This window comes from Chironomus tepperi, unplaced genomic scaffold, assembly GCF_022539635.2.
Source record: "Chironomus tepperi strain 1889 unplaced genomic scaffold, CSIRO-AGI_Ctep_v1 contig_415, whole genome shotgun sequence".
In the NCBI taxonomy this organism is placed as follows: domain Eukaryota; kingdom Metazoa; phylum Arthropoda; class Insecta; order Diptera; family Chironomidae; genus Chironomus; species Chironomus tepperi.
In genome coordinates this window covers 465,776-478,632 of record NW_027226537.1, presented here as the reverse complement: position 1 = coordinate 478,632, position 12,857 = coordinate 465,776, and the positions used below count along the sequence as shown (strand labels likewise).

Sequence of the window (12,857 nt, the reverse complement as noted above, 5' to 3'; positions counted from 1 at the left end):
AATAGCTTTAATTCAACCTAATTTGGGTTTATTGTAAAACTTTTTTCCGAATATTTGTCAATTTCAAATTGCAAATTGCACTATGTAATTAAGTCAATCAACTATAACAACTGCATAGCCAGGGAGCTTCTTTGACAGCTTAGCACTCAATTCTAATCATCAAGCATGATTTAAATGTATTCAACATTCAAACATTTCTAGAACAACTCTCAAATCGAAATTATACATGATAAATTCTCAAACGAAATATCAATGCTAATGTACACAGAAATCCTCCTTCCATTTCCATATCAGACTAAACAGTCGAATAAAATACTTCCATTTACACTACATTTTAAATGTTTAATCTATCAAACCTTGCTCATTACCTGTCAGTTTACTTATAAAGACATTTTTGTTATCTATTTCCCAAAAAACTTCTCTTAAAAAGAATCATTGCTTACTTTTGAGTATTTCCTCCTTCCATTTCCAACCCATTTTCAAAGCGAACAACACAACAAAAATATTTTTTTGAGAATTTTTAATGGTGTCAAGATGTATATTAACAATGTTTATGATGACGAGATGACATGACATTACTGAATATATATTTATCTTCATCCCATCATTTTCACTCCGCGTTTCTTATGGCTTGAGATAAATTAACCAGGAAAATATTATAATAATAAAGTGTCATATCGTAACAAATTTTTCCTTATCATTTGAACATGGTTGTAATCAAAAATACATTAAACCTCAATATTATCGTATTTTATGAGCAAAGAAAAGAGCAACAGTAGTCGCGAAACGATGAAGAAGAAAAAAAAAGTGCAATACAAATTTTTTTATTATCATTCAATGGTTAACCGCGAAGATTACAACCGTAATATAAATGTGATGTTGTAGTTTCTTTTTTTTATGTTCCGCGTTTCTCTCTTTTATTTAACTATTAATTTTTATATCTTAAAAACATTTACAAATTTAATAACATCATAGAATATCCTTTTATGATGTTGATGTTGTTGATGAATTTTAAATATGAATGAGAAGTCTCTTTTGTAAGTTTTATATATATTTTTTTGTCAATAAGCTTTTAATGTTTAACGAAGGGAATTTACTTTTAATTCACTATAGAGTTAATGCTATAGTGGAATAGTTTAAATTAAGTTTTTCAATTTTACGTTGAGGTTGAATTGATGTATGGGATACAATGTTTTTCAAGCTATGCTATATGACACACTGCTGTGAGACGTCATCATCATCATCAAAGATGTGTCTAGAGCTGTATTCAGGGAGGGTAGGGAGGTTAATCGAGAGTATGGCTAGGTATAGCTAAACAGAGTCGTAGGATGAGGAATAGCTGTGCAAACTATTTACACTGATCAGATATGATTGTCTACTTCGGTATTAAGGCTTTCCGAGGCCGTAATTCCAACAAATTCTTGAGACGGAAACTAGACCAAAGCCGAGACAGCACGGAAATTTTCCGAAGAAAAGACAAGTTTCGAGACAGTGACCGGGACAGGGAAGACTTGGTCTTAATTAAGAACTCTAACAAGACAAACCTTGTCCTCATTAATACCAAATTGATACTTTGACAAAGCTAAATGATATCATGAAACAGCCAGACACCAATCTGGTTACTTTGAACTAATAAATTAGCTGCAGCTCTAAATTTGCCAACATTCCATCCAAAGCAATTTTATATCAGCAATTTAATACATTGTCAATAAAAATACACGTGTTAAATACTAACTACGCATTTTGTATTCAAGTTAAAAATAAACATTCGATTTGTAACTAAATATGAAGTCAGTTATGGATGTATATGAATTATAATTGTAACAAGTATTGTTTTTCTCTTTAATTCTCTGAAATCCTCATAATCGAGGGATACCTTTAAAAAACTTTGTGTACGGCTGTGCACGTGTAAAATTCATGATTTCCTGCCCACACAACATCAACAAAAAACATTTAAAGGCATCGAAAAAAAAGGAATTAGAAATTTAAAATCGTAATTTTTTAATTCAACCGTAAATTAAATAAAAATAAAGAAATTTTTTTAATATTCTGACGATGATGATGACGACGAAAAGTGTGATGAATTGTGATGAGCTTTCATATATGCATGTAAATGATATTTTACATGTCGTATAATCTCTTTTTATTCTTGTTATGTGCGTAACATGAAGCATAAGCACGAAGGTGATTTAAAGCAGATTTTCGACAACGTGATCCGTTCTCTATATGAGCTTACAAAATTTCGTAGTGTTCAGGAATGAATGTAAACTATAAATTTATAATTATTATTATTATCTTTATTCATGAGAACAATTCATTCTCACACTTAATAAATTGATTAATATTAATGACATTTATAAGCTTACGCTACTCATTCCATGAACCATTTTTTACTCCCTTTTTTTGAGAATATTCTTATTAAAAGTTTTTTTGACAAAATTTTGTGGGTGGGTGGTAGTGGTAAAAGTGGTGTAGATTGTTACAGTATGGTAGTCATGGTACTTCTCGAAAATATTCGCAACAAGTCTCAGAGTCTATAAAGTCATTTATTCTTAAATGTTGGGGTAATTCTATAAAGGATTATAGTGTTGAATTTGATGGGTATTCTGCAGTGATTTATGGGAATTTGAGATTTTTAGGGTCTAAAAATTCAATTCAGGATCAAAGGCGAATTGAATTTTGGGATCAAACCCCTTTTTTGAAACAAAATTCTTCAATTTGCTTGATTTTTCGTGAAAAAACCACAAAACAAAAAGATTTTTTTTTGAAAAGTTTAATGATTTTTGTTTTTATTTTGCTAATGACATTGCATAAAATTCTACACGACGAAAGCACAAAAGCATGCAAAATTACAAAGCTTTCATCATGTTCTTCTATCCAAATTCTAATTTTAAAATTGATACTCGCTCACAACATGATTTGCCCTTTTTGTAAAAATTAACATGCAAAAAAAATAATAATTTTTGAGATTATAATGAAGATGAAAATGATTATGATGTGGTTGTAAGCAACATTTTGAACATAAATCAAATAAAATTTTTCTCTCAATTTATCAAATTTCAGATAGTTTACAAGGTTATCACGAGAAGCGTTTACTCAATACTTTATTAAATAATTATAATCTCCTTGAACGACCAGTAGCTAATGAATCGGAACCTCTAGAAGTAAGATTTGGATTAACGTTACAACAAATTATCGATGTGGTAAGTTAAATTTCATTAATTAATATTAGATCTTGAAATATGGGATTATATTTTATCAATGAATCATAATGTGCAATTCATTTAATTGGATTGTATCTTATGATGAATTTATGGTTATTTATTGAATTAGAGGTGTTTATGGGAATATATATTTGGGGAGAAATCAAATTTTTTGGGGATTAAGAGAGTCAAAAGTTGTGAAATCAAATGTTAAGTTTTATAAGTTAATGAACAAAATAAACTCAATTTTTTATTTCGCATCTTTTTTATCTTTATTTTTGAATAAAAGCTATCAATTGTTAAGAATAAAAATTTAATATATTATTTTATTTTCAATAGAAAAGTTTAAAAATTAAAAATTCATACAAAAAATTTAAAATTTAAAAAAATTCAAATGTTTAAAAGAAATTAAAATTTTATTGAAAAAAATTAAAAAAAATTAAGAATTTAAAAGATTAAGAAATTAAGCTTTCAATAAAGAATCTCTAAAAGTTTCTTAAATTTATAAAACTTAACATTTAATTCACAAATTTTTTGACTGGGAAATTATTTTTAAAATTAAATTTTTTCATTTATTAAAAATCTTTCTCATCATCCTTGTTTTTAATTTCACATTTAAGTTTTATCAAATTCTCATTTTTATTTCAATTCACAAACACGCACAAAAAAACACTAATCATATCTTTAAAAAATGGAAACTAACAAAAACTAAAAATTAAAAACTGTCGAAAAAAGCTTTCAAAAAGAAAGATAAAATAAATAAAAACTGAAAATTTTTAAAAATCGAATGCCTTAAATAAAATGCAAACGAAAAAAACACAAAAAATCTAAAACCAAATTAGAAACATTTTTATATGAAATATTTTTTGTATCTCCCACAAGTTGTATGAATTGTATTTCACACACAAAAGTCCTTTTTTTTATTCGTAAAAAATATTTTGTTATAGAATTAAACAGCAAACAAAAGGAAGGTTTACTTAAATTTTTATCAAAATATTTATAAGGATTTTTTTTAATAAACATTTTTTTGTAATTTTTGAGCAAAAATGAAAATTTTTTTTGAAAACTTTTAATTATAGGATGAGAAGAATCAGATTCTCACTACAAACGCTTGGTTAAATTTGGTAAGTGGCATGTACCCGATATGCATTCAAAGCAAAATATATATATAAAAAATGTTATAAAAAAATGATAAATTATTTAAAAATATATTACAAGCATCACCTAACCACGATTTGCTCGATATTCAATGTCTTACAGTTGTATTTTTGATTCTGACACTAAAACCAGCTTAAAAAAAAGTTAAACTAAATAAATAAAAATAAAATTAACAATTTTTTAATAAAATAAATTAAAAAAACTAAATAAAAAAAATTAAAATAAAATATTAATCGTATCCTAGATGTGTCGCTTTGGTATTTTAATCAATGGGTACATGTCAGTCATCAGCATATTATGTTGTTTTCAATATATATATAAGTGCATGTTATAACAATAAGTTTTGTCACTATTACGTGTGTATAATTTATTTTTTTGAACTTAGCAAAATCTTCAAAATAAATAAATTAAAATTAAAAACCAAAAATATTAAGATCGTTAAAAAATAAATAAAAAAGTTTCAATTTATAACTCAATTTTTTAATACGGATATAACGGAAATATTTTTTTTAAAATTCAACTCGTTATATTCGTATAAATAAAATCAAGAAATTGGTGAATTTGAAATAAATTTTGATTTGATTTCAATTAATCGTCAAATCATCCTGAAACGATGTTCCCTCAACCAACTTAATCAATTCTGTTACAAAATATTTAAAAGTCAACATTCTCTAACAACTTAAGATTTGAAAAAGTTATTTAAATAAGTATCCCAAATCTCTGCCATTTCTCAGTTCAACCAAAGTACAAATTGAAAATATAATAATTGATCATTGAAGATTCAATTAAGTTTGTAGTCTTATTGACCACAAATACGGTAAACCAACTAAGTTTTCAAGTAAATTAATTAAAAAGTCCACTAAAACTTTTAAATTTCAATAGTTTTTTCAACTTGCTTCATTTGATTTTAAACAATTTTAATATTATGTTCACACTGTGATAATCAAGAAACTCAAACTAAAATTTTCTACAGTTCAGAGCAATTCAAGAATCTTTTCAAGCCAGAATTGAAATAAAGTTTTGTGGTTTCTACAAATTTAATTTCTTTTTATAGTTTATTATTATAACAGCTTGAAACTACGGCAATTTCAATTATATTCTATTGATAGTTATTATCAGAAATCGAAGTCAGGTTTTGTGGTTTAAATCTATGTTTAGCAGAATAAAGTCATTCAAAAATAGTTGAATTGTACTGTATGTTTAATATTTAGAAATTCAAAGTTGTCGCGAGTTGTCGTGAAATACAAAATTCTTGGAAAAACCATAACTTTGAAGAGACAACAAAATTTGGCTTTGACAAGTCACACCAAAACTTAGACAACTGCTTTGGCTAGGTTTCCCCTAACTTAACATACCTTACGATAGACGGAACTTGTTGTTTTTCTCTGCCTTTACAAAAACTATCAAACAAATAATGGAAAACTGCGTTTATAAATTAATTCATTGAATTGTGTAGAAAAATGAACATAATAATTAATAAATAATGGAAATATTAATAGAATGCCTAGCAAGATATATGTACTTCGATACTACTCTTGAAATCAATCTATTTAATCCTAAAAATCCAAATTAGATTAATTTCTAATATTTATAGACCTAAAAACTGTTGAATTTAAATTGAGAAATTTTAATTAAAATTATTTCATTCACCAATTTCTTTAAAAACTAATTCTTTAAGAGCAAAGTTGCAAAAGTTTTATTAATCGCAAAAAACTATAAATAACCAAAATGTTTAGTAAATTTTTTTTGATCATAGATTATTATATATATTGTATTTGTAATAAGCCACATAAATAACTAACACCACATCCACTAATTTTTCGCAACTATTAACACATATAATATCCACCTGATATCACTTACTCTGTTTCCTTGTTTACAAAAGTTAAAAAAAAAAGAAAAAAATATAAGACACATTATGTGCAAAGATACAAAAGAATTGACTAAGTGGGATAACAATGATAGTTAAGAAACTTGTGCGTACCATTAAACAATTTTAAATTGAATATTCACATTTTTTTGTTCACTTTCCTTTTTTGTTGTTACTTTTCACACATTTTCCTTATTTTTCCTTTACATATTGTGAAAAAAAAGTTTTTCTCTGTTTTACTTTTCTTTCTTGTGTTGAATACAGAGATTCAAGCTTTTATGTTTTGTAATTCAAAAAAGTCTAGAAATTTTCTTTTTACTTTAAAAGTTGACATAAAAAATGTTAAATTCGTCGTCTTATTTAATTATAATTTTATAGGACGAGAAGAATCAACTACTCATAACTAATATTTGGCTTTCTTTGGTAAGTTTACAGGATTTGCAATAGAAAAAAAACAAAAATTTCTCACATCAGATAACATAACATAAATTTTAATACACAACCTTTTTCATTACGTATGTATTTCACACATACAAGAATTATATACACATATTTATTTCACATTTTTTGAAAAGTCGGAAAAACTAATAATTATAGACATGACATTTATGGGATGTCAAACATTTGCTTAGGCCATTCATTTCGTCATGTCTCCTTTATCCATCGATATATCTATTATGATGAAAAAACATTTGATATGTATACAATAAATATAAGAGCTTAATTCAATACGAATTTAATGAAAATATCAAATCATATCATTTACATGTTCGGAATTTGAAATTGAACAATTTTTTTTTATTTTGCTTCGTTTCATTGAGACAAGTTTTCTATTCAATGATTCTGTTTTTTGGAAGGAAAATTCAGGCGTCTGATTTTATTTGAAACATAAAGTTTCACCAGAAAATGAAACTTGAACATGTAATTTTCCTGAGAAAAAAAAAGTTTATTTTTTTTTTGGTACATTTGTACTCCCATCATGCATGCCAGTGGGAATTGTAATTTATAATTGAAAACTTTATTTGAAAAGCCACTTGAAATTATTATTTTCACATTAAATTTGTTCTACTGGAAATGAATTATTTTTCAAATAAAATAGAAACTTGCCTATTATGAGGAATATAAGTTGGAGCGTTAATATCAGTGTAAATTAACTATAAACGTATTTTAAATCATTTATATTCATTGTTTCGGTTATTATTTTGTCAATGTTGCAAAATTTTCTGTGGATATTCAGTAGCGCATTTTTTGTCGAAGCTAGCCTAGGGACTGCACGATCTAAGGCTGAATTTCACCGAATAAAGAGAAGAACTTGGTGAAGAAAAAGTTTCGAAAACCTCCAAAATCTCTACCAAGTTGAAGAATTTTTTTCCAAAAAGAGGGGGTAGAGAGGTTTGAATCTCTAAATACACCCCTGCATCCGGGAAAGCCAACACATTGATATGTTGTAGAATCAAGCTTACAATTTTCAAATCTAGGTTTCAAATATATACATGCTCGCGTTTCAATCTTGTATAGGCATAACTTGATACTTTTCATGTCAATTAACGTCAATATTACAATCTTCAGGTAATCTAATATTTCTCATCTCTATGGCTTGCACTACTCTTTTGATGTATAATTTATTAATTCCAAATAATCTTCTAGATGATTCAGAAATGTGCTTAAGAATTTAGAATAAAAAAATATTTGCTCTCAAAAATTCAAAATACTCGAATAATCAAAATCAACAAATCGTTAAAAAATCAGATATCAGGAAGACATTACTCTGGCATGGTGTAAGATTTAATCCTAAGCCGGCACCAATTCAGAGTCACGTCAGTCGAGGACAGATTTTGCGATCAATCAATCGATTTGTACTATTCGAGATATCGTCTCATAATAATTAAGAATAGGCCTTCAAAAACCAAACTTTCCATAGATTCGATAAAAATGCACTATAACTGAATAAGATCAATGCTTATTTCAATGGGTATTATTCTAAGAAATTTCTTCCCCCATCTTTTTATTATCTTTCAAAATTTTTATTTCTCCAACTTCTTATTTCAATTTTCCTACTCATTTTCATTTTATCTCCTCGTTCACATCAAAACTCAACATCTTCTTGACTTCCGTCTTCGATTTTTAGAATTTTTTTTTTTCGTTCCTTCTTTTTCGGTTAGATATTCTTTCTTTCTTATTTTTCTTTACTCGCACTTTCTCTCTCATTTTTTTGTCATAAAAAACACATCAAGATAAACGTTTCCAATGTGATGCTACTGCTACTGCCTAAACTTAGTCATTCTTAGTCAATGATATCTCTTCAGTATATTTCTTATTCCTTTATTCTTACTCCTATATATAATACATATATAGATGATATTGTCATGTGCTTTTTCTTTTTGTTATGTATATTTTTATGTGTACTTTGTGTCATTTCATTCATTCAACATTCAATCGTGTCGCTCTCTCAATTTTTTGTGTCTATATTTATAAATATATATATTTATTCTATCCAAAAATCGAAGCATGACTCTACACTCTAACACTTTTTTCTCGTTTTCCTTTTTCTTCATGCAGTTTATCACTAAAAATATTCATTTGTTACAGACATTTTACTCACATGTTTGGATCCTTTTACACATTTGCTGAATATCTCAATAGTTTATATATCACACACTCATATCAATGTTTATTGTATTATATTTTATATATTTGGAAATATTATTGTAACTAAATAAGTGTCTGAGTAAGAGTTTCAAAATATGTAAGAGGCTTTAAGGCAGAATACCGGGAAAATGCTTAGCAGAATTTTGTATGGAAAAGCTGATTTAAGTCAACTCTGCTTCATAACAGGATCTGGAATTTTATATGAGCCGCAAAAATTAGGGAGTTATGGGATTTGTTTTCACGAGAAATCCTGGTAAAATGATGAGATTTTTTCAGGAAAAGGAGTCGACTCCCAAAAACGCAAAAGCTCTCAATCATTTAAATTGAAATTTTAAATTCTACAAAGCTTATATGATTCGCTCCAAACTCCCCGTACTCCCCTGAATACGCAGAACTTCATATCTAATTCCAGTCAATTTCAATTCCTAATTATTAAACGAATTAATAATGTCAATTTTCATCACACTAGTGATACTAAATCAATCCAAAATGAGCAATTAATTCAACAATCATCCTGATTTGTCAGCAATTCATTCAACCCACTTCCACTTAAAAACTTATAAACTTTAATTTTTCATCTTCTTCTCATGATTGTATTCCTAATAAGTCAATTTAAATTTTGAAAGTTTTTTTTTCATTCCTAAAGTCAACGCAAAGAGGAAGAATATGAAAAATTTTTAAGTAGAATAAAACTCAGCACGACGTCAAATATGATACTTTTAAATAAAGAATCATAAATTGCAGTAAAATGTTCGTAAAAATTTCCCTCGGCAGCTTAAATTCCTTTTTTATATTCTGTTAAGCACACAAAAAAAAGAGTTTTATAGTCACTGTATGTGTACAATAATTATTCAGTGTTTATTTATTGCAGTACAAATTTTTGTTTACGCTTGTAGTATAGTTAAAATAACAACAAATTAAAAAAAAATAAACGAAAAATAAAACCTTTTTAAAATTTCCCACAAAAACTTCAGTTGGAAAACAGTCACTAACCTAAATTTTTGTTTTGTCTTCGTTTTCCACTCAATAAATTTATAGGAATGGTATGACTACAATTTAAAATGGAACGAAACAGAGTATGGAGGCGTCAAAGACTTACGTATTACACCATCGAAGCTTTGGAAACCGGATGTTCTCATGTATAATAGGTCAGTTGGGATGTTCTTTTAAATTTATTTCCTCTTTTTTCTTCCCAGTTTTTTTTGGAACAGGTCAACAAAGAGATACAAATTTTTCGAGATTTTTAAACTAATCTTGATCAATCATTTGAGTGTGTGTGTGCTGTAGTTAAAATAATAATATTTAAATTTTAACAAAATATCTTAAATTATAAGGAAATTCCTTAGAGTTTATGAAGTAATATGGTATATACATATTATTTAGTTGTGAATCACGAAAAGCTGCTTTTATTTCTTATCATCACTGCATCTGAGATAAATATTACTCTAGGATTGGTTTTCGCAGATTTTCTGGAACTCGAATATTGTTAAATTAAGGAGTAAAAAATTTAAAAAATTTGAAAAAATTCTGTCATGTGTGTCATCAAACATTGAGTACAGTTTATCAGAGCTCGAAGTCGACTCGGTCTTTATGTGAAAAAGTCAACTCGAGTTAACTAGACTCTACATATAATTTGGGTTGACTATGAGCACTGCTGTCTATAAAAAGCCTGTTCTGGGTGACATTTCTCGTTTAATAGAACCTTATTAAGTTCTTTCAATCTAAACCACCCAAATAATCAGTATAATTGCCTTCACATAGCAACAATATATTATGTCCTTGCTAATCAAACAAAACCTCCAAAGCATATTTCACAGAAACAAAACCAAAAGGCTAATCTTCTTGCGACTTGTCATAAATTTTCAGTGATTATGTCTGATACATTTACTTTAATGCCTTTAGGTAACATGTTTTTTGTCTCCATAGAAAATTAACCCAATTAAGTCTAATAAGGCATTCAGATGCAACTGTTCCTTTTTTTCTTCAAAATCCCCTTATAAGCCAGCTTTTTCAATCCTAGGGAATTTGTACATAAATTGTCGCTAATTATCTCATAGGATGTACGTGGTGATCAGAAACTGCTCATTTTGTATATTTTTCATTTATATCCTTTAGTCTATGTTTGCTTACTAAATCACTTAATCCTCACTAAATTCAAAATTTATTCATTATTTTAATAACAAATAATCTTTAAAACATTTTACAGCAGTAAAAACTGCAATAATAATTATAAAGCTAAAATATAATTTAAGATCATAATGCAATATTAATAGCAATATTCATATAGAATATGAATGAAATTCATTTTTTAATTAGCAGCATCTGCAAGAATCTGATGGTAAGAACTGGTATGGAGGAGAATGGTGGCGGTGGAATGCTAATTTAATTCAATTGTTATATTCAATAACTACATTAATAATTTCGTACTTAATCTTCATAATCATCAGCATTATTATCATTCCTTCAATCATCATTATTCAGCATTTTTCTCTTTCCTTCTCTTTTTTCGATCATTTGTATAGTATAATCTACATACATACCGAAAACAAATAAAATTTATTCATAAATATTTTTTTTATGCTTCCAATATTTCTATCATTCTTTTCTTTTTTTTTGTTGCTTACAATTACAATTCATAATACAAAAATTATTAATATTATTCTTATTTTCTTGTGATTTTATTAAGAAGATAAGAAAAGATGAAAATTTCATTAGCTGATAACTCTTATGTGAGATGAAATGCGTTAAACAGTACTCGTTTAATTTAACTCGAGTTTAAAGAGAGAGAAACTTTTTAAAAATTTAATTAATTTTAATGAATAAAGGATAATTATTCTCGAAAAATTCTCAAGACTCGATACGGGAGTTTAAGCTATTAAAACTGGGGCAACACTCACGTCCCTTGACTTGAGATTTCAAAACCTTTTTTACCCCAGGGAAACACTCGCGCATTTCGATTAGAGCTTTCAAAGCCTTTTTACTCCGGAGCAACACTCAAAAATTTTGACCTGAACTATTAAATCCATTTTACCCCGGTGCAACACTCATGCATTTCAACTTGAGCAAACCAAGCCTTTTTCCTCCGGGGTGGTGCAGGCGATTTTGGATTGTAAAGCGGAGTTTGACTCCCCATTTTCCTTTTGAATACATTTTTGCTCCCCAGATACATAAAACTTTTATTATGCCATTGCAGACAATTATTTAAACTTCCCCGTTTTGCAGCTCATTTAATTTAAACAAAATAAATATAAACTCTCTTAGGTGTCATGAATTTTAAAAAATTTCTGACACTCCAGAATTATGAAGCTTAAAAAATTTTTCCAAAGAATCTTTAAAGTTTGCCATAACGTCTATATTTCATCCACAAACACACAAAAAAGTTTGTTTTTCGAAAAAATCTTTTATAAATTCATCACAGTTTCTGTGAATGAAATTTTCATCTTCTCAATTATTTTTTTGTTTGCTCGCCTGACACATATTTCTTTCATAATCCACATGAAAATGAAATCACATACACCCACAAAAATTTTCTTTTTCTGCTTCCTTTTTAAAATAATGGGGATTTTTTTGTGTTATATTTTCAATCATACATTGTTCATACACGTACATGTATATTAAAAATATGTAGAACCAAAAATATCCAACCACAAAAAGAATAGAAAAAAAGAAGATAAATAAAACATAAAAATACATAGAAAAAAAAAATGAGATAAGAGTTTTTCACGTTATAATTTAGTGGTCTAGTGGGAAGGTACACCGTCAGCTTGCCGTTATTGTCGGCCTCACAGGCACAGCTATGTCACGAGACGATACACGCCCGATATTGTACAGATTCTCATCTACTTTGCATAACAACAAATATAATCAAGAGATAGGCGCTTTTTAAAAATAGACGAAAATTTTTATTTTTAGCACCTATGTCTTGATTAACATAATTTTAATGATTGTTGTTTAGTGTGTGATCATAGCCAAAATGT

General features: G+C 27.5%; 1 protein-coding gene across 4 annotated transcripts in view; it reads left to right on the top strand.

Annotated features, from left to right (window-relative positions):
• Window positions 1-12,857, top strand: part of nAChRalpha6 (nicotinic acetylcholine receptor alpha6) — a 107,480-nt gene that overhangs the window by 72,356 nt on the left and 22,267 nt on the right. For 2 of the 4 annotated variants that reach the window (XM_070648937.1, XM_070648936.1), the window contains exons 3-5: window positions 3,064-3,203; window positions 6,610-6,654; window positions 9,919-10,028. In XM_070648937.1, coding sequence (XP_070505038.1) covers window positions 3,064-3,203; window positions 6,610-6,654; window positions 9,919-10,028 — 295 coding nt within the window. Of the gene's footprint in view, window positions 1-3,063; window positions 3,204-4,282; window positions 4,328-6,609; window positions 6,655-9,918; window positions 10,029-12,857 lie in introns of all 4 variants that reach the window. The other 2 variants (XM_070648938.1, XM_070648940.1) reach the window with 1 other exon arrangement.